We start from the raw sequence: 22,130 nt of genomic DNA, 5'->3' as shown, positions 1-22,130 counted from the left end.
AGTTGATGTGCGCAGAACCACAGTTCTGCCTCCGTGGGCACACAAATCTCCGGGTTTTGAGGCCCAGGCGTGGTGCAAAGCTGCCGTGCCATTGAACAATGGTACAGCAGATGCTCGGGGTGTTTGGGGGGGCGGGGAGGGGAGCACAGCACAGATTGATGGGCCATCTGCAAATATTTTTCCTAAAGAATCTGTAAGGTTAGAGAATATTAACTGAAAATAGATGTCATTAGAGATCCCAACCTTTCTCTGACCCGGCTTCTGTCTGCGCGGGGCAGAAATAGCCACGCGTTCTGTACAAGTGTTCCTGCTGACCTTCTTTATTGTGTTCTGCAGTAAAAGCTGAGGTAGTACAGGGACAAAGAGGCCTGGACACTCTCACTTCTGTGCCCCCTCAGAAAAGCAGGCTGCCTTCTACGGCCTGGGTTGTGAAGGAAAAGGTAGCAATCTTAAACTGTTGATGCTACGCCCTGGCACCCTTTGGTGCTGTAGGATAGTAGTCGTCATAGAATAGCAGTGTTCATACCCGAAACTGCTAGACTTTGGGGTAAGGTTGAACTCTTGCGTTCACTTCAGCACTCAGCAGCAGACTGAAGATCAAGGGGCTTGTAGTGCCAAATATATACAATACTAGCTGCGACTTAATTCATGGCATTCCTCCTGCCAGGACTATCAGTAACATGAACCGTCAACCACATCACAAATACTAGAAGAAAAACTTCTTCTTGGCTTGCTGGCAGGTTCGTGGCAGTAAATTTGGGCATTTATTCAATTTGAAGTGAAGTCTCATCTTTATTTTGGGGAAGGGTTAATTGGTTCTGCAAATTTTGGGTTGAATGCAGAGATAAGAAAGTTTTTGGAAATAATGCCAGTGGAACCTTACCATCCAGGTTTTTCAGCACCTTCAGCCTAGTTTTCTGCCTCTATTTGGAGAAGAAAAATGAACAGGATCTTTCAAGAAGTATGGTCATAGCTTATCATTAAAGCTATACAGTGTCTTCAGTAGAACAAATCTTTCCTCATCTTTAATTATCTTTCCATTCTTCCTCTCTCATCCCTCCACCCCCTGACTCTAATAATAATGATGTCTTAGTCCACTTGGTATTGTAAGGAAAGTACTGGATCGAAGGCAGCTTAAAATCTCCATCAGAAGTTCAAAGTCAGGATTTTGTTGCGAAGTGCTGTTGTCTTGTCCCTAGAGCAGTAAAACCAGCATGCTGTTACCAGTCTTCGGGTTGCTGTATTTCCGTGTTGAAGCTTTAGTCAGATTCCAGGAAATACTTGCAGTTCCAAATGGACAGTTGTAGTTGCTTGGTATAAAGTAGCTTGGCAGCAGCAACCTTCAGAGGTGTGCAGAGGGCAGCTCCGCTGTCAGGATCCGTACGCTGACTCACGCTCCGCGTAGGGCTTGCACTGGAGCATGAGGAGACCATAAATGATTGTGTAATTTAGCAAGCATTCTTCAAGGGAGCTTTTCCCATTCCCAAACTTAGTCAAAGAGAAGAAGAAAAGCCACTGCCTCTTTTTTTGGAAGAGGAGAACAGCATGGATTTTTAGATCCTCTAACCCTCGGTATTTTTCTGTGCATTTTTTCTAGTTCTATTAATATACTGCAAGATATAGGTAGCTCCAGCAAGGCTTAGACCAGATAATACAGATAGTCATGTCCTGGGCAAGGTAACTTGGAAAGACAAGGTCTCAGAAGTTTCTTGGTAAAGCTCCTGTAAGACCATGCTGTCTGAATATAATACGGCAGGACTGTAAGCAGAAATTTTTATCCAGGTTGTGTGGCCATCGTGGCAAAGTAATTGAAGGGCTGATGAGATTCTTATCTGTTAGTGGTTCAGAGTAGCCTCATTCAAAAAATGCAAGACTCTGTCAGGTGCTAGGCACCTTTACTTGAGTGCAGTAGAAACTAGTTTGATTTGGGTGAATCCATTCCAGTTTTCACCTACTAAGTTACAAGATATTCTGTTATTCTTTCCTCTGGATCTGGTGGTCTGTCAGAGCTGTCCTGTGGAGACGTGCTGTAGGGGATCTCTGCTGCGAAACGGGTCTAACCTTTGCTAACTCTTATGTGGTTTATATAATGCTTTATAAAGTAAAACTAACAAAAAACAGTACTATGACTTTTATGCCAAAGTGACTACATAATCTATGTAATTTATAAAGCTTTCTATGTATACTGAATGACCTCTTTCTTCCTCTTCTGCACTCGGCAAAAGTTTGACTTAAAATTTGGATTTGTGGAGGAGGATTTCAGTAACATGTTAACTTCTTAGGATAATCATTGGAAACTCACAAACTATGCAGAAAAAACTTAGTGTGATTGGAAATTAGGTTGGAGCTAATATATGATCCACTGACAGTGAGAGAAGGATTTACTCAAACTAAAAAGTAAAGGTTACCAATACAAGAGTTAACCATTTGACTATTGGAGCTGAGAGACTATTAAAAAAATATATAATATACTTTTGATATAACATTGGCATTCTGCCTTCTATTCTATCTTTTATTCTGTATCTGAACATTGTCTGTTTTGGTCCTTCTTTAGCTTGTTAGACTGAAGGACTGGAAACACAGAGGTATATGGTGACGGAACAAGTTTGTATTTGATACTATCCAGAAATTCCTAGCGACAGCCTTCAGTCTCAAGATAGGACAGCTAAAGTAATGAAGGTGATCACGGAAGACCAAATCACAGTATGACCAAAATATGAAGCCTATTTTAACAAACTTAAAATTGTAGGCAGAGATGTTAAAATCTTGCCAGTGGGTATACTGAATTACTTTGTTTATACAGTTTATCTCTATTTTGCTAATACAACTAGCTGAGTGGGGGTTTTATTATTTTTCTTAAATTAGAGTTGTTCTGTGTCAACTTGAGACTTCAAGTTAGATAGCATCATGCAAGGTAGACAGTGCTTCTCTGTAGGTCTAGTAGATGTGTTGCTGTTTCTAAGTCTAAATCTTTTCTGTCCCTTCATTTGTTTTTAACTAGGTTGATCATTTAATCACCGTAACCTATTTTTCTCCAGAAATTTGCAAATTATTCTCATATAAATGACACTAACTGTGGATAAGTACTGTTTCTTTTACAGTTCATTTTTATGAATTAATGTATTTATTATTAGGCATCTGAATGTTGCATTTCTTTGGACTTCTATTTCACAGTGTTAGTGGGGAAAAAATACAAACTGGAGCAAATCTCATATTCAACAACCTTGTAAAGTACAGTTCACTACATCTTGTGTGTTCTTCATAGGGGTAAAGAATAGCAAGTGGTATATTGATGTATTTTGTTTTGTCACAGACTCCACCTTCAAGCATTTTGTAAATGCTATAAGGAGTGATAATGACTATGAAATGCATAGCTGTGAATCTCCTAGTTCATCCATGTAACTTCTTCACCTTCCCTTACTGATGATGGTTGAATTTTTCCTGATAAAGCAATAGGACTTTTGATTGCAAATTACCACCCTAGGAGATGTTAGTTCTGTTGTTTAATAGCAAAAGTGTATATTGTCTGCGGCAAAAACCCTTGCTTTGTTTTTAAAGGAGTGAATTTTTTTTTGATAGCACGTCAGACCTGGATTTTTATTCTTCTAGGAAGAGGAGCAAGAAAATAGTTACTGTTACGTTAAAATTGAAGAAATATTTCCTATGGGGGAAAAAACCTAGTTCTCTGTAGCTGATAGCTGTAAAAGGGAAGTACACCTTGGGGGGAAAAAACATGTAACTCAATAAGCATTTATTTTACAGGGTAGTTGCATTGCCTTATGATTCTTCTTATTTTCAGAATATTGTTGGTGAGGGTGGTTTTTTTTTTTTCTAAATTGATATTTCAGAAAAATATTCTACCTCGGTTTTTTATTTGTTTTGAAATGTGATCTGTATCTCTATGGCTACTACTTTTATTAATTTTCTTTAACTCTGTCTTTTGTACTCCTCCCTCATCATGCTTTTCTCCTTTTTATTGCCTTCCTGTTGCCATCATGAGTACTGGGAGTATTAAGGAGATGATTTTCTGAGGGATAGGGATGTATCTTTACTTGTCTCCCTCTTTGTTCTTCCTTCCCTTCACATCTCCCATCTCCCCATTAAGAAAACCAACATCCCCGATCCCTTTTCTTGTTTCTTCCAGGAACTGGCTTTGAAGCAGATCTAAACCTAGTGGCAGAAAAGTTGGCAGAAGTGAATAGGTCCTCTTTAGTACCTGTGGAATACAGCCTGTATTAAATATGGCTGGGTATTCTCAAGAGGTCCATTGTGTATGCGCATAAATATATTTAAGAATATAAGACTGATATTTCGTGGTTGTCGTTAACTTTTAAATTTTTTATTATTTTATTTAGGGAGAAGAAAGCCATAATTGATCCTTCTTTGTTCAAATACAAAGTCCAACCTATTAAAAAAGAACTATATGAAACTGTTATAGTTAAAGCATCTCAACTAAGGTAAAAATTAGTATATGAAATTTAAAGTTGTACTTTATAACTGTATGAGTTGTGTAAGTCACTGTAAGATGTTTTTAATATAAAATGGCATTTTAAAATAATGTGTTAGAACTTTAGTTAGACGCACTGGAAGAAAATGTGTTCCACAGGCTTTCTGTAGCAAGGGTTCCAAGCTTTACTAGTATTAACGCAGATACCAATTCCTTACAAGTCTCTGCTTTCATTGGCCGTGGATGAGACTTGCTGTTGCTTCTGATACCTGTGCCTACTGCTGTGAATGATGGAGTAGGTGAGAAAGAGTTTGAGAATCCTATTCTGTAATATTGATGAACTGTTGGCGTTGTGAGCTCTCTCTGTGCGGTAGCGTTACTGGTTTGAAATGCTGGAGCAGACACTGGCAATAAGACTGCTTTAAAATAGAAAGCTGCAAAGAGTTTTTGCACCTTAAATAACATAATTTTTTCTTGAATTTAGTTAAAATATTTTTTAGAGTAGATTGTGCGTCAAAACTTCATAAACAGGACAGTTTTGAGGGGAAAAAAAAACAACAACCAACCCCCCCAAAAAAACAAAACAAAAAACTTCAGTAATTTCAAGTCATCTAGCTCCAGCATGAATGGAGATTTGGTTTTCTCATTAACTAGTCCTCTGTAATTGGTTTTCTCCTTCCCATGAAGAAGTGCAGGTTCCCTGGGATGTCAGGAAGCATTTAGAGCCCGTGCTGTCCTGTCATAAGGAGTGCCACAGCCTGATCAGCCAGTGTCACTTGTTGGCTCCTGTGCCTTACCTCCCTTTTTGAGAGATGTGAACGCTTTTTTCCTGCTGTCCATGTTTGATTGTTTTCACCCTCTTCTGAAACAATCAGACTTTAATTTTATTTGGGGATTTAAAAAGCTGCTGTGATAGAAAGGAATGTTTGGAGGATCTAGGGGGGATGAACAGGCTGCAAAGTTTGTCTGTATGTGTGTATAAATAGGACATACCACGATCTTCAAAACAAAAATGACAGATGCGTAAAGCAACTGTTTAAGTATTATGTGGGTTTTGCTTCGTTCATAAGGAAATTTTTAATTGAATTGGGGTTGCAGAGAATGGCTGTTACTTACAAGAGTAAGAGTGTAATTTATAATTAAGAAAATGAGAAAAAGGTCAATCATATGATGTTACATGTGTTCTTGCATATATTGTCAGCTGTACTCAAATAATAATTAAAGATGTTGCTTAATAATGCTACCTTTCTTTCCTAATACAGCCGGAGGAAACATCTATTTTCTCGTGATAGACTTAAACTTTTTCTGAAACAACACTGTGAACCACATGATGGAGTCATTAAAACTAAGGTAAATAAGAAGGAATAATTTGTGGGATAGAATATTGACCCTACTAAGCCCTTTTTTTTTTTCTCTACTAGCTGCTTGGAGCTTCTTTTTTAAATTACAAGCTTAGCTTTTTGTAAGTATAATAAATTGAGTTGGTATTTGACTTCTCCAAAATAAAAGGATGCATACTGCAACGTTTTCTGTAGAAACAGGTTTTTGTTAACTTTGGTTGTAAAAAAGATGGTAGTTTTTCTGTACATGAAGCAGAATTTGATTCTCTTATTTCTTCTTTAGCTACCAGTTTAGAAAAGTCCCCAAAATAAAAATGTTAGTTAAAAAATAGTATATTTTTGCTTAGTCTAACACATGAATTGTTTTCATTCTTCAAGGTATGCAGCTGGTATTTCCAAGTCAAATAAAAATTAACTGTTACTGTTTTCGTACAGTAAGCTAATATTATTCTATTGTAATGCTTTTAGCTGGAAAATATTTTATTGTAGATTGAATTCAGTCTCCAGTTCTTCAGCGGGACAGAAATGCCAAAGAGTTCAGGTGGCTGGAATGGCCTTTTGATGAGGCCTTAGATGTTGAAGATGTTAAGATACATATTTTTGTCATCTATGTGGAGATATATGGTGATATTTAGCATAAGTTCAGACTAAAGTTCACATCTTAGTCTGTGAAGGATGACTCTGATCTGTTTACTTGTGCTCAAGGAATTGGACAGCTTTTCCCACACTTAACAAGTAGGCAGCAATTTCCCTTGCTTTGCTTCCAGTGCCATAGGAGATCCTGGACTCTTTCACTGCATATTGCACCTTTGACCCTGAAATCCTTCTTATCTTCATCTTGTTTTTAGAAAGTAGCACGTTTGTTTATTAGCTCTTGTGTTTTCTGTGAGGAATCCTCGTACAGCTGTGTAACTGCTCCTTCTGCACAGGAAAGCTCTAATAGATTAAATCATCATCAATGAAAGTCTTGCCCCTGAAAATTGTGGAAAATACAATGGCAACTAATTTCTAAATAAGTGTGTAATTTTAAAGTCTGTCTCTTTAAAAGAAATGGAAATAGAAAAAAATAGACCTGAAAGGGATAACCAGCCCCTTCCTTGGGCTTGTTAGTGATCATGTTGTCCTTGATGTGATAGTGTGCTGGGTCTAGTGATCTATTAGCAATGCTTTCTGGTGCAGCAGGAAAATTGTTATATTCTGTATATGCGTGCATTTGTCATCTTCTCTTTGGGCTTTTTGTGGAAGGTCTCCTTGTTCCCTGTTGATTGCCTTGCATTTCAGCAGTTCTGTGAACTTGTGCTGTTTGGAGTGTCTCCTTTGTATCCTCATCCCTATTGCTTGATAAGGGCAGACTTTTGAAGTTGAGAAAGCTGACTTGAAAAGAAACAATTCAGAATGAGGAAAGTCATACATTTTCTCTTCCTCCAGAAATGTTTAAGTATGATAGAGAATTGTATGATTCTTCAGTAAATTAATTTTCTGTCTTTCTCTGGAAAAAGTAATTCTCAACACCTTCCAGTAACTTGCTAGGAAGACTCTGCCAGCTATGTTTGCTAAAAGGCATCTAAAGAAATAAAATCTTACTAAACGAGGCCAAATATTTTCAAATTTGTGCTGCTTACATTTTTATCCACTTGATGGATTAACTCTACAGTTATGCTATTTCAGAGTTTTACTTGTTATCCTAAACTAACCTATTGTGAATCTAGTTACATTTATTGTCTTTTTTGTGAATTGATGATTTATTAATTAGCTTATATTTATGAAAAGGGAAGAATTTCACAATGTGTATCTGTTTTCACCTTTCTTACTAAGGCAACATCAATTGCAAAATACAATCTAGCGGAACAGAATTTCTCCTACTTCTTTCCTGATGACCCACCCACATTTATCTTCAGTCCTGCAAGCAGACGGCGAGGGAGACCTCCAAAGAGGGCATCTACTAGTCTTGTAAGTAATAACATTTTTAATCTGGATGAAGACACATCAGTGTAGTCTTTAAGTCCTCCATCTTCTCTGAACTTTCAGAACACTTGGGATGCAAGGCTGACGTTGTGCTTTTTTTCTTGGAGGATGAATTGGGATATATAACATAATTGCTATTAAAGTAGTTTGCTTTATAGTTAAGCTGATAAAAGGGACCACACTTGATACGTTATCTTATTTTTTTTCTTTCTTATTTCTGTGATCCCACCAAGAAACTGGCTTTTCAGAGTGTTGTGAAGGCACATAGAGTACTTGTCTCTTCTGGGAATGATAAATAAATAAATAAATAGCTAAAAAACTTTAAAAAAACTTTAATTTGTAGTCTTAGATATAGTTATGTCACTTGCCTGCATTTAAACACAGCAAAGCTCAGTGCTCTAAACTACTTTATTTAAAAGGAAGGTGGAAGAAAACATTTTGGATTTTACCCCCCTCCCCCTCCGACTATTAGGCAGGATCTCGGAGTACTTAGTATGATTGTGGGAAAACTCTTACAGCCTGTTTTTATTCTTTAGAGAACTGTTGAAAAATTGGGAGTATCTGTTGCTGTTCATTTCACTATTGATGCTATGGTCTTTTTTTTTTTTTTTTTTCTCTCCTGCCTCCAAATTCTCTATCAGGAGGATGAGATTCCTGCTAAACAAAATACCCAAGGAAACAAAAGTAAAGTGGCAAGGGAGAAGACAAGGTTCCAGAAGCAAAAAGAAGATATGCAGGCCATGGGTAAGTTGAGGTTTAGGCCTATGACTAGCAGAACCAATTTTTGCAGTCTGAGAGTAGACCATAATTAGAGTATTTTTTGGGTTTTCTGAAATTTTTTTTTTTAATTTTACTGAACTGGGGAAATGTAGGAAGCTTGTGGTCCAGTTGTGTTGATTTTCATCTCAGATAAAAAAAGAGCAAAATAAATCTTGCAGTTTGGATTCTGAAGTCATGTATAAATTTTACCAGTGGAAGGTATATAAAAACATGAACATGTAAGACAAATCAATCTGTTGTGTGAGGAAAATCTGTAAATGGAAAAACTACCTCAAAATTTAAAAGAACTGCAATGCTTTCTAAACCTCTAATAATCATTAAGGAAATCTTCAGTCCTTCTGAAGATGTCTGTGCATAGATAATTAAGGTATGTCTAAATGTCCTGCAAGATTACTTACAGTATGTTTACAGATTTTTGTAATTAAAAGAGCACAAGTCACTTAAGAGATTTTTATTTTGGACTGATTGAATTATTTTGGCTTAGTTTTGACCTGTTTCTTATCCCTTTAAACTTGATTTCAAATGAAATAAGGGGGCATACATACCTTTTGCATGGGTTTAACTAGGTAAACTGGTGCGTCTTCTTGAGGAGACAAAGCTCAGATATTGAGATGTTCTTCTGGATTGTAAACACTGATGTCCTTACTAATTAAAGACTTTCATCTGTGGAAACAGTTCAGTGAACTTCTGTTTTCTACCTCGTTTCCATTATCATAGAATGTTTTAGGGTTTTAGAAACTTCTGGAAATTATCTAGTCCAACATCTGCTTGAGTAACTGCAAAGTTGTCTGAAGCTGCTCAGGGCCTTTTTCTTCATAGGAGATGGGGACACGAGGGTAATAGGCTCCACAAAAATTGTGCGTCTGCTTTTTTGCACAACTAGCATCTGTTTGTTTGTGTGCTGGGAATGACAGCACAGAACAAGGTAATCACTGATCAACATCAAAGCTGTTTCTTTTCTTGTGTGGTGCAAGCTACAGCTTCTAGAAGGCTGGTTAAGACACATCTCTGGCTTAATTTTATCTTTGTGTTATTCTGTTACACCCCAAAACTCAATACCCTTGAAGACTATGGGGGATCAGCTTCACTGCTTTTGTTTGCTGGGTGAGAACCATTGCTGGTACATGCAGTAGCTGTCTTGTAAAAGCAATCTAGCCCATTTTCAGAATTTTCTAGGAAAATGTAATCAAAATCTTTTTTGAGTGCCATCCACTTGGTAATAGAAGCAAGGATCATTTTTCATTTTCTTCACTTGTGATTCTAGCTTTCTTGTTTATTCAATTAAAATGGTAAACCCCCTGACCCCCTTTTATTTCTTAGCCTTTGTGTGGGCTGACAGACATTGTTTACAGAAAGTGGAAATTTGTATCCTGCTATTCTTCCGCAGACAACTACAAAGAAATCTGGATCTCCTCAGGCAATAACATTTATTACTAATTAAAGTTCATCTTAAACTATATAACAGAAGTAAAACTTGCACAAAACCCACTGAAATACTAAGTAGGTTTCAACTGTATTGACTTGCAGTAATTCAGTAATAAATAAATATTTAAAGATAATTTATTTAAAGGGGTTTATATCACAAATATTTCATGGTTATGTGCCACACCTAGTTGTGGTGTTCTTTTATTAAGCAGTCATTACTCAATATGTTGCTGTAATTACATGCAGTTGGAATCAGTTCTCATCTTTATGTCACTTGATAGAAACCAATAAACAAGTAATAAACTTCTGTATACTCATAAAACCAGAGAAATTTGACTTGATTACATTGATGGCAGCCTTGTAAAACATGTATAATACTTAGGCTTAAAATTCTGATTCTCAAAAGAACTTTCAAGTGATTGAGTTTCTGGTTGGCATAGAAACAATTCAGTCTTCATAACAATATCTTTTTCATATGGTAATTATAAAAAGATCAGTCTATTTAGCACAGTTAAATAAAATTAACATTTTATAAAAGAAAAAAATAATTTTGGTTTGTTTGTTTTTTTCCTTTATAGCTTTTGAAAAAGCTAAATTAAAACGAGAGAAGGCGAATGCTATAGAAGCTAAGAAAAAGGAGAAAGAAGATAAGGAAAAAAAGAGAGAAGAATTAAAGAAGATTGTGGAAGAAGAAAGGATGAAGAAGAAAGAAGAGAAAGAGAGACTCAAAATAGAAAAGGAAAAAGTAATGCATTTGCAGTATATGTGCTTTGTATAGGAACAGTATAATTGCTTTACTTTTTTCCGGTTTACTTGTTTCTTAGTTGCTGTCTGCTCCAAGTTATTTTCCATTAACTGTTTTCAGTTGTTAGAAATGCACTTTGTAAGAATTGGCAGTTAGGAGATATGATCAGGGATTTGACTTTCTGGACAACATTCTCTATATTATAATTTTAGTTCACAAAAAGTTCACTCTTAACTTACTACTGAAGTGGTGGGGTTTTGGGGTTTTTTTGCTGATAATGCACAACAGTATTGAACTTGATGGTGGTCTTCTGTCTTAAAGACACTGTACTGCATCAGATTCACAGCATATTAAGTGGCTGTGGGTTTCCTTGTGGTTTCTCTTTGGATGGAAATTGCTAAATAACTTTCACTTTGTATATGAAGAAATTATATATTCCTCTATATTTTGCCACATCCACTATCTATTTTGGTGGTCTCTTTTTGGTGGCAACTTTCATAAATAGTCTTATTTTTAGATATTCTTTCCTCCACTGCTTCCATTTAAAAAAAAAAAAAAAGAAACAAAATCAAAACCAACAAAAATTCTAACAAAACCCCATGTCTAATCCAACAAAGTATCACCACAGTTTACCTGTAAACATTTTGCCAATATCTTCTTATCCAAAGTAATTCATTCTAATTAAATATGTTTTATTTTTCAGTGTGATTGAAATAGTAAGTGTTACAGTTCTAGAGACTGTAATAGGGCTATCTGACCATTTTTTTTTTATACAATTGTGACTCTCTTTTTCAGGAAAGAGAGAAGCTGCGTGAAGAAAAAAGAAAATACGTTGAATACCTGAAACAATGGAGTAAGCCTAGAGAAGATATGGAGTGTGATGATCTTAAGGTATGATTGGATTTGGAATGGCTCGAGCTTGTGCTTTACAGGCTCCCCAAGCTTGATTCCCTAATGCAGGGGTGGATCTAGGTCTGATGTGAATGCTGGGGCTTGTGAATCACCTGCAGTCATATAATGCTTCCCAGTGGTGATGCTAATAGGGTCGTCTGCATTTTCACCCTCCAGAAAAGCTCTACAGGCTGTTCTTGGTCTTAACGTGGAACAGATGTATTTTTGAAGCGCTGCTCTTACTGAGTGGAGGGTATTGAGTATGTCTGACTCTTCTGTTAAATACACAACAAGCTCGCCTAGAATAAACCTGAGTTACTCACAAAATTTGCGTAATGAAAAAACCGAACTTTTGGCTGCAAAAGGTAGAAAGGACATTAGCTTGTTACTCCCTGTGGCATTCTTTTGATCAGACTCTATCAGTATCCTGGCTTAACGAGTATCTTTCCAGATGATCCCGGAAACCTATGTAAAGTAACAATGATTTACCTCCCAAAAAACTTAATGTTCTAAACAAGAATATAACGTGGCTGTACACAACAGGAGATTGTCTAGTGTTACACATTTATGTACACTATTATGATTAATTTTGGCAGGGGATAGCAAAAGGAGGCAAAATTGTCAGAGGCTTATTTGAGATGGATGGCAAAACATGACAAGCGCAAAGAGGACAAGTGGAAACAGAGCAGTGTTAAATGAAGTGATAGCACTGGTTGTGAGGAATATGAAAATTGAATGTGTTTGCAAGGAGACCTGTATAGGCCCTTGAAGATGAGAGAGAAAACTCTTAGCTGTGTATAGAAAGGGAGAATAAACTGAAGAAGGGGAAAAGCATTGTCAAAACGAGAGGAAGCTGTGCAAAACAATGCTGCTATATGTCCATTGGAAAAGAAAAAGGGAGGAGTGGGAAAGTAGTATCATCACTACGGTGAAAACTGACAAGCATATGAATAAAGATCAGTTTAGGTGAGGAAGCAAGAAGACAGATCCACTCATAGACTGCTTTTCAAAAAATTTCCTTCTCGGGAAATGTATGAAGTACTGTACCGTGTTCTTCTGAAAGCATAGTATTTGGCGTTCTTCTCGTTAATGTTTGCAAACTACCTCCTTTGTGTAAAGGAACCATCCTTCTGGAAATTGTTTGACTCTGTCTGCAAAGAAACATTAAGTGAAGAAGAATCTTGAAAAGTTACATCAAGATATTAATTTGAAAGTCATACTCAGTGTTAGACACTGTCATCTATGATTTGGAGATGGTGTCTCTGTTAAGTGGTCTTGTTACATGGTTATATCAGCTCCCTTCAAAATGTCTTCAGTTATCGGAATTGCTTTACCAACAAAAAAACCCCAAATACCAGAATACTTGGTCATTAGACATGATCTTGCATATCCTAGTATTAGATGGGTGTGGTTTTATGTGAATGTGTTGGGTTTTTATTTGCTTGTCCTTGCAAGCAATAACAAGTAACTTTTTAAGAATATGTTTATTTTCGCTTGTCTGGACAGTTCTAGCAAACTTAAGTTCAGAACTCTTGTGAAGTAATACAGGTTTGAAGGAACAATTTTGACAGCCAGTGTTCTTTTAGTGGATTTGAGTTCCTTTAAACAAAGATACAAAATCTTTGTGAACATGAATAAACTTTTCTCTCAAAAAAATTTACATCCAAGTTGCAAATTCTTCAATTGTAAAAGTTCAATTGTAAAAGTCAAATTATCTATCTACCACAGATAGATAATTGGTTATGTGTCCTGCAGAACTATTTTGAGTAAAATAAAAAGAAACCAAACAGATACGCTCCTTAAAATCGTAGACTGTTTGGTTTTGATCACTTGTGTACTCTGCAGAAACCAGATACATGATTAAGTTTTTCCATTTCAATTGCAGGAACTTCCTGTTCCAATTCCTGTGAAGACAAGACTTCCTCCTGAGATCTTTGGTGATGCTCTGATGGTTTTGGAGTTTTTGTATGCTTTTGGGGAACTTTTTGATCTTCAAGATGAATTTCCCGAAGGAGTGACTCTAGGCAAGTTGTCATTTATGTGGCAAGGTGCCCCAATTTTGTGGTGTCCCTTCTCCAGCCAAACATCTTAAAAGCACCCAACTACCAGTGCTACAAAATTTTCTGTGCAGCTTTAATATGCCAGTGCTTACACGTGCATATCAATCCAGTTCTCTCTTCACAGTCAACTTCTGCACTGTTTATAAAATCAAAATTAATTTCAGTGTAGAAACTGTTAATCTACTTATTAAAATGACTACTTGTACTTTACTCTTGCAGTTATATATTAAGAAAATAATGATGTTTTGTCAACGCTTTCTAATGGCATCACTTTAGGAATGTTTGCAGTAAATTATGGAAAAGTAACTTGATTATCATACCTGAAGGAAAAAAAAATAATGTTTTCATTCTTCAGTACATAATCGTTCTCCAACTTTGCGGCAAAAGTGACGCTTCTTAAACTTTATTCACAGAAGTTTTAGAGGAAGCTCTTGTAGGAAATGACACTGAAGGCCCACTATGTGAATTGCTGTTTTTCTTCCTGACTGCCATCTTTCAGGCAATGGCCGAAGAGGAAGAGGAAGTGGCCAAAGATCAAATAGCTGATGCTGAGACCAAAGGTCAGATCCTTAATTTTACTGCTGAAAAACTGAAATTTCACTCAAATTAACTTTAAACTGCATGATTTATGGCATTCCTTTGTTTAACCTTGTCTTATTATGCACGGATATTGTATGTAAATGGACTTGTTTTTTCTCTTTATCTGAAATTAAAGCTTTAAACTGGGCATAAGGGTGGCATCTGGAAGAAATAGAGAAAAAGCAAGCTCATTGTTACTACAATTGTATCCAGCAAAGCATAATAAGCTTTTAACAGCACTGCTTATGTTTTGGAGGTGAGGGAAACTTGTCTTCACCTTCCTCTTCTTCCTTCAGCACTGTGAGATGTTTCTCCTGAGGGTGAGAAGATAAAGCATTTTCCTAAATCTTCTCAGAGGACTTTTATCTGTAGCTCAAAAAAAAGAAAAGAAATTCTGGCCCTAACTAGATTAAAAACTAAAACTCCCCAGCACAACTATAATGGAGAACTCAATATTCATTGTCCTTCAAGACTTTAGAAGTATGCATCCACAACTCCTAGATGCTACCATGTCTCTGTGTTTTTCCAGTAAAGGATCTCACAGTCGCTCTACCTTTGATTTTCACTGTAAGGCTGAAGTTGCCCACATTTTCAGAGGCTTTTGGTGTACACTAACCACTGATCAGAAGGAAGTGTAGGCTTTGTTCCAAATTTATGTGGTCCTGTGCTTATGGACTACCAAATTTGCTGACTAATTAAAGGAGAAGCTTTGACACTTCTTGCAATTTATTTCATTAGAGGTAGATAGGAACGTGAGAGCATATCACGTTTGAGGTCAAGTGAATCCTGTGGTTCCCCTGTAAGACGGATGAGGTATTGGAAGGTTCCTTTAATTCCTCTCTTGAAGACTATGTGCGTTCTCATGCTTAAGATTTATGTCCAGTCTATATAATGTCTTTTTGTAAAACCTGGGCACTGTCTTCAGCTCTGTCAGACTGCTCTTGGAATAAAGTTACAGATTTGATATGCGGTGTTAACAAATTTAGGTTGTATTTTAGGTTGTATTTTAATTATTGTTGCATTTAGCAATTAAACTGTATATTTTAACTACTGAGAGTGTTGCTTGGGCAATATAAGCAAGGATTCCATTATCAGGTAATCATAGAATAGTTGATTAGATTATTGTTCACAGGACTGATTAGAAAAAAAAAAATTAATGTAACTTTCATATTTTAATTTGACTATATGGGGCTAGCAATTACAAAAATTGGCCATTTTGCTTCTAGTTTAGTAGACCTGTGGGCAGGATACTTTATGTATTATCTTTTACTTGCCTTGGATCTTTCATTTCTTGTTACTCTTGTTTAGACGTCATCTTTCCCGTAGAAGAATTACATGTTCTCAGCTTTGTAATTCTGGCTAATCAAACTAGTGGTAGTCGGCATGTCTGCTCACTTAAAGTCTGTGCAGGCAGTGTTTCTGCAACAGAAAACACCACGGGTGTGAGGTTTTGGTGTGTGCAGTACTTTCTCAAACCCTCTTATACAGATAGAGTGAGAAGGGGAGGTGCACAGGTTAATCTTGCAACGTCTGGGTGACAGTTTTCAAACAACATCAGTCATCATAGAAGACTGTTGTGGATTTGCTTTTTATGTAGCCTTAGTTTGGATTTGTGGCTCTTTTGACTCGGTGACTTTGTAACTGCTTAATGATTTGGACTTGAATAAAGTGAAATCATTGAAACAGCGTACAATACTGAAAAAATTCTGCTAACCCTCTGGAGAAATACCTGTAAGTGCTAAGGAAACTTTTGTCTAAGAAACAGGAATTCTGCCGTTTCTATCTTTCACTGCCCCTCTTTCCTGGTCAGTTTGCTAATGTGTGATGCTCCTTATTAAGGGCAGATGCTTGTTTTGGTGAAATACGGTTTCTTTGTAATGCCTTACTAATTTTATTTGTGCAGAACAGGAAGGCTATAGCTCAGTTAGAGTTTAAAAGTATACAGTAAATGGTGATAACCAGTATCAAAATGTGTGATTGGTTTTGGATGGTCTGTTCTAAAAACAAAACGATGATAGGAAATAACGGTTCATTTCAGGGAACGAAATGCAGGTGTTCTTGCATTGTTGTTTGTTTTTGCTTTCCAGTGTGTTTATGGGTTTGTTTTTGCTGCCTTTTATGTTGCCATTGTGCATGTTTTGTGGTTGCTTTAACAGCTTAGGGGGAACAGCATATAGCATGTGGTGCATGTCCTTAGCTTTTAGTTGGATTTTTAGTTGCATTTAAAGATATGTAAATTTTAATTTGGATGTTGAATTGACTTTTGAATACATTGATGCTTTTGTAAATATTGGCCCTCTTTTCGCTTTGTCTGCAACTTTTAAAAACCGGCTTGCTTTCCTCACCTCCACAGTACAAGTTTTAATTTGCACTAGAATAAAGTGTTTATTTCCTTAAAGATTTAACAGAGGCTTTGGATGAAGATGCAGACCCCACAAAATCTGCACTGTCTGCAGTTGCAACTTTGGCAGCTGCATGGCCCCAGTTACATCAGGGTATGTGTGGGTTTCACTTCTTGTTTTGTTACTGTTCTTATTTTGCTCTGTATTTTAAAGCACATTTTCTATATTTGTATACACCTAAATGTCTATATAAAATAACTGTTCATTCTTCTCAACTGTAGGCTGCAATTTGAAAAACTTGGATCTTGATAGCTGCACTCTTTCTGAGATTCTCAGACTTCACATTCTAGCGTCAGGTGCTGATGTTACATCAGCCAATGCAAAATACCGTTACCAGAAACGAGGAGGGTTTGATGCTACTGATGATGCTTGCATGGAGCTGAGATTAAGTAATCCTGGTCTCTTGAAGAAACTTTCAAGTACCTCAGTGTATGACTTGTTGCCAGGTAATAAAAGACAATAAATATTCAAGATTATTAGATTGCTCATCAAGTGATCGGTTTTCTGGCTGCTTTAGATCAGTAATGGTCAATCTCATTACTTCTGAGTAGCTTTTTTAAACCCTTAGTTTTTCTTGGAGGAGGAGACCTCTCTGGGAGAAGCATCTGAGTGACTCATACCTTGCTTTTTATTGCTGTTCTGGTTTGAGTCTTTTGGATTTTTTTGAAATGGAGAAAAAAATGATCTACTGTTCCATTATCTCCATTTTGAAGATAATACTGCATTTTAGTTCTTCTTTCAGTGCTAAAAGTTAAAAATAAAGGCTCAACATCTCTGAGCAAAGCAGATCCTTCAGGAAATCCCTCTTTTCGAGTGCAGCTGGCGCAGTACAATGTTTCACTGTTCACTTTTTCTCAAGTGAGAACCAATCTTCAGCCTGGAGTGTGCAAGAGTAAGGCAGGCTTACTTACCAGTATAATGAAATATTAACATGGGTCTGAATTTTATTAGGAGAAAAGATGAAGATCCTTCATGCCCTCTGTGGGAAACTTCTGACTCTTGTCTCCACTCGAGATTTCATTGAGGACTCGGTTGATGTGTTACGACAGGCAAAACAGGAGTTCAGAGAATTAAAGGCAGAACAGCATCGTAAAGAACGAGAGGCAGCAGCGGCAAGGTAGGTCTAGGATATGGAAACCTAAATTTTGTTGCTACAACTTAAATTAATTCCTTGATTGCAAAAGGCATATGAGAAACAATAGTACTGTTAGTGTTTTATGATGGTTTCTTGAGACCCTAGACAGGAGTGCAACTTTATTGTGCTTGGTGTTGTGCTTTCCCACGTTACTGTTATTTTTAGATGATGCTGGAGTATAAAAGAAAAAAGATGTGGCCAGATCAGATACTAGATTAATTGCAACCGATTTTCTATGTTCTTCTTACTATTAGGATACGCAAGCGGAAAGAAGAAAGGTTAAAAGAACAAGAGTTAAAAATGAAAGAGAAACAAGAAAAGCTGAAAGAAGAGGAGCAAAGAAATCCTGCTGTAGAAGTATCTGTTGGGTATGACACATGATATTACTGTGATACATGTGATGTAGCACTTTGCAGTTAGGTGGCCAAACTTTACCTATGTAGTTTTCATTGACTTGACTATATACAAAGGTATATTTTAATTAAGTATATAGTCCTTAATGTTGATTTTATTTTTCATCATAGTGTTCTAGGATTGCTTTATGACAGTGATTTTATTTTTAAAATCAACTCTTATAATTCTACTGAAAGTGTTTGCCAGTTTTACCTACTGACAAGAGAATATTTTCATAATAGACCATTCTAGTTCATTTTATAATTTGAGGCATTGGTCTAATCTGAGCTAGATAATACTGACTTCATGTAACAGTTTGAGTGAAATTTAATAGCATTTTTTAAAATGCTGTGCTATCACAGGTGATTTCCATAATCCCAAGGTTTTTTGTTCTATTAATAAAACTGTATGGTTTCAGGTGGTAGGATTCATGCACATGCAGCTGTATAGGATTCCAGAAAAAAAGCAAAGTGTATATACAACACTAGATCTTTACCTGCTTGAGGAAGGGAGTTAGTTAAATAAATCTGCTTGCAAAAGGTGAGCATGAGCCAAAGACAGATTTGTGCTATGTTTTTGAAACTATAATTGAAGAAAAATAATAAAATAAATGTTATCCTGTAATGGTTGCATGTAGTTCTGTAGGACTTTAATTATATTTGCTAGATGAAAGAAAAAATGTGTAATAAGCATTTTATAAAACAGTATATGTTTTGATGAGGAAGCATTTTTTTAGTCATGAAAAAAATTCAGGTCAGTAGAACTACACTAAGATGTTTCCAAAAAAGATCTGATTATTATAATGCTCTTCAAATGAATCAATACCAAAGGGCAGGTTTTAGTCTTAAATATGGAATTTTCCATTTCTGGTTCAGTGGGTTTCTTCTGGGTTTTAATATATTCTATGACTTAAATTTTATTTTTAAAAAGCATTCTAGGTCTTTGACTAGCTTAAGTATTTTTGAGAGGAAAATACTGTTTGTGTTGAAGATGCTATATTCTATTGTGTATTTTTTTTCCATTCCATTCAGCTTTTAATATATGGTTGGTCAGTCACCTTTTGTTTATTTTCTTGTGTCAGGGAGGAGGAACGGGAAGACCTTGATACTAGTACAGAGAGCAAAGAGATTGAGCGTAAAGAGCAAGACATGGACACAGTGACGGAGGATGAAGAAGAGCTGGGACCAAACAAAAAACGAGGAAGAGGTAACGCTATAATTGTTCACTTGTGTGCTTGTATGCACGTGCATGCATGCACCCAGGAATTTCTTGTGGTTTAGAGTCAGTTTTTATAAAGTATCAATCTTTCCTGTAAATTTTTAAAGGAAAAGAAGAAAAAAACAACGACCCACCACATCCAAACATGATCGTATGGGCTATTAAGTGCATTGAGCTGGCCTGATGTAGTTCTAGTGGTCAGCTATATGTTCTTTCACATTTCCGTTTCTTCTTGTCTTCCATACTTGCTGCCTGGATTCCTCTTTTGTTTAAAAAAGCCCAGTCTGTTGCCTGCCGAAACATTACATTTATGAGTAATGTGCTTGGAGAGAGAGAGTTGTAGGAGTCTCATCTTAATAGGGTGTGGTGTGGTTTTGATTCTTTTTATTAGGAAGCTGCAAAAACAACAGATGTTTTAAAAGAAACTGTTATATTGAGTGGTTGGGTTTAGTTTGCCTTTGTTAATGAAGCAGCATGTCTTTTATACCAGAATGCAACCAGACTCATCCCCAGGTTTAATTTCCTCAGCAGTGTGCCAGTAGGAGCTGTGGTGCAGTAAATGGCACAGCCTGCTATTTGTAATTAAACATAGCCATCACCAAAGCAGGGTGACTTGTTGATGGCTTTGGGCTTCTGGCTCATCTGTCTTTCTCCCATGAAGGCTTTGTGCTAGTGTCTATGCCCATGAGAGTCCTGGATGATCGTGAACCTGGGGTTACAAACTTGTACAGTTCCTAACAGTGCCTGGGATAGAAATTCTGAGTCATTCAGTAAGACAGGTTTGCATGTTTGCTACAGTTTTATGATGGCAAAACAATGAGGTCTTAAACAGAATTTCAAGTTTCTCAAATGCCCGTGTCTGAGAGATTGTGCCTGGAGGGCAAACAAGTGTTATTTCATTCCTACAACTGGAGAAACTGAAGGTCACACTGGAAATCAGTAGAAATCAAGTACTGACAGCATCTTTCACCATTGCATGTGTTAATTAGAAGATGTACTTTTCAACATGACTGTTGGGACCTGATTCTTTGGTAAACTAAGATGTGAATTGGAGTATTTTCAGCTTGTACACTTTGAGGGGAAAAATAGTAATGTGTATTTTTTTTTTTTTTTTAAATGGATAAAGTAACATAATTGAGTTTGTAATAAAAGTTCTTTTATAGGGATTCTGGTTTTGCTTGAGGTCTTGGGGGGGGTTAAGCTGATAATTTTGAGTTTGATAAATGAAGTCCAAAACATAGTTTGTATTCAATAATGAAATTGCTAGAATTTTACTTTATGATGGTTAGATAATTTTAAGTTCTTAAAATTTTGGTTCTTTTTTATGTTGTTCAAAATGACAATGTCAGCAAATGAGACTTGTACTTTCACTTTGCGGAAAGTAGACCACTAAAGATAGCTTCCTCTCTATTGAGGGAAGGGGGTTAATCACTTGAACTTTTCATTAATAAAACTAGTATTGTTTCTTGACTGAGCTGATGGTCCTTGACAGTGTAAGTTTAGCTGGTCAAAAAGGGACAGAACCAAAACCCAACCTTTACTTGAGTTTTTGGTTAAAGAAAGAATTTATAAGCATGTTGCTATCATTCTTCTTCCTTTAACTTGTAGGAAGGAGAGGGCAAAATGGATATAAAGAATTTACAAGACAAGAAGAGGCCACTTGTGAAAAGAGTGAACCTCTTACTGCTGAAGACGAAGAAGCTTTAAAGCAGGAGCAACAAAAGAAAGAAAAGGAACTGTTAGAAAAGATTCAGAATGCAACAGCCTGCACAAATATCACCCCGTTAGGTCGTGACCGTCTGTACCGACGCTACTGGATTTTCCCCTCTGTTCCTGGATTGTTTATAGAAGAGGATTACTCTGGTCTCACAGAAGACATGTTGTTGCCTCGAACCTCTTCCTTTCAGAATAGCGTACAGTCTTGCACAAATGAACCTCAGGTATTCAGTAAAACTGGAGAGTCTTTGAAATCCTCTGAATCTACCTCCAATATTGACCAAGATTCACACACCAGTGTTGTTGTAGAGGTGCCAAGGCCAGTATATAAACCAAACCGTTGGTGCTTTTACAATTCTCGGGAACAACTGGACCAACTCCTAGAGGCTCTCAATTCCCGAGGACACAGGGAGAGTGCCTTAAAAGAAACTCTTTTACAAGAGAAAAGTAGAATATATGAACAACTCAGCAGTTTTCCTGTGGAAAAATTCCATATTCCAGGTAAATGAAAGGTTCCTGATTTTAATTTGCTTCCACAGCTGTAATTTCTATATAATATTCTAGAAATGTCTAATTCCCATTTAACTGTAATTCTAAAGAAATAAGAATTCTTCTTCAGTGTTGTTTTACTCTATGGAAAACAGGTTTGGTCTTTTCCTTTATTTTTTCCTTTTTCCTTTTTTCTTTTTTTCATGATGGATCTTTGTGTTGTTTTTCTGGTGTTCTATGCTAAAAAAAGCAATAATTTTTCTGTTATCTCACTGCTTAGTAAAATGGGAGTGGCTTATAAACAAACATCTTCAGGAAGTAATTTGAGCTTTGGGAAAAGATTAACGGGGGAGTAAAAATTAATATCTGTGAAAGGTAAATCATAGCATTGACCATCTGATGTCCTTGTTTCCAGTATGATGCACGCAGACACAAGATATGACACTGGAGACAAACATCGCAAAGGGAGGCAATTACTATTACCTTGATTTGCTGAGTAGGACGTGTTCTTTCATAACTTTATAATGCATGAAATTATTCAAAAG

The 22,130-nt window shown here is 36.5% G+C and overlaps 1 protein-coding gene across 1 annotated transcript in view; it reads left to right on the top strand.

Moving 5' to 3' along the window:
* BAZ1A (bromodomain adjacent to zinc finger domain 1A) overlaps window positions 1–22,130 on the top strand; it is a 64,180-nt gene that overhangs the window by 21,825 nt on the left and 20,225 nt on the right. The window contains exons 5-18 of the mRNA XM_074149313.1: window positions 4,356–4,457; window positions 5,710–5,797; window positions 7,603–7,737; window positions 8,394–8,496; window positions 10,536–10,702; window positions 11,498–11,593; window positions 13,479–13,617; window positions 14,067–14,213; window positions 16,632–16,727; window positions 16,856–17,080; window positions 17,586–17,751; window positions 18,024–18,137; window positions 19,244–19,368; window positions 20,989–21,597. Coding sequence (XP_074005414.1) covers window positions 4,356–4,457; window positions 5,710–5,797; window positions 7,603–7,737; window positions 8,394–8,496; window positions 10,536–10,702; window positions 11,498–11,593; window positions 13,479–13,617; window positions 14,067–14,213; window positions 16,632–16,727; window positions 16,856–17,080; window positions 17,586–17,751; window positions 18,024–18,137; window positions 19,244–19,368; window positions 20,989–21,597 — 2,312 coding nt within the window. The remainder of the gene's footprint in view (window positions 1–4,355; window positions 4,458–5,709; window positions 5,798–7,602; window positions 7,738–8,393; window positions 8,497–10,535; window positions 10,703–11,497; window positions 11,594–13,478; window positions 13,618–14,066; window positions 14,214–16,631; window positions 16,728–16,855; window positions 17,081–17,585; window positions 17,752–18,023; window positions 18,138–19,243; window positions 19,369–20,988; window positions 21,598–22,130) is intronic.

Source organism: Numenius arquata, chromosome 6 (genome assembly GCF_964106895.1).
Source record: "Numenius arquata chromosome 6, bNumArq3.hap1.1, whole genome shotgun sequence".
In the NCBI taxonomy this organism is placed as follows: domain Eukaryota; kingdom Metazoa; phylum Chordata; class Aves; order Charadriiformes; family Scolopacidae; genus Numenius; species Numenius arquata.
The sequence above is the reverse complement of the archived record's forward strand: the minus strand, read 5'-3'. Positions and strand labels throughout refer to the sequence as shown.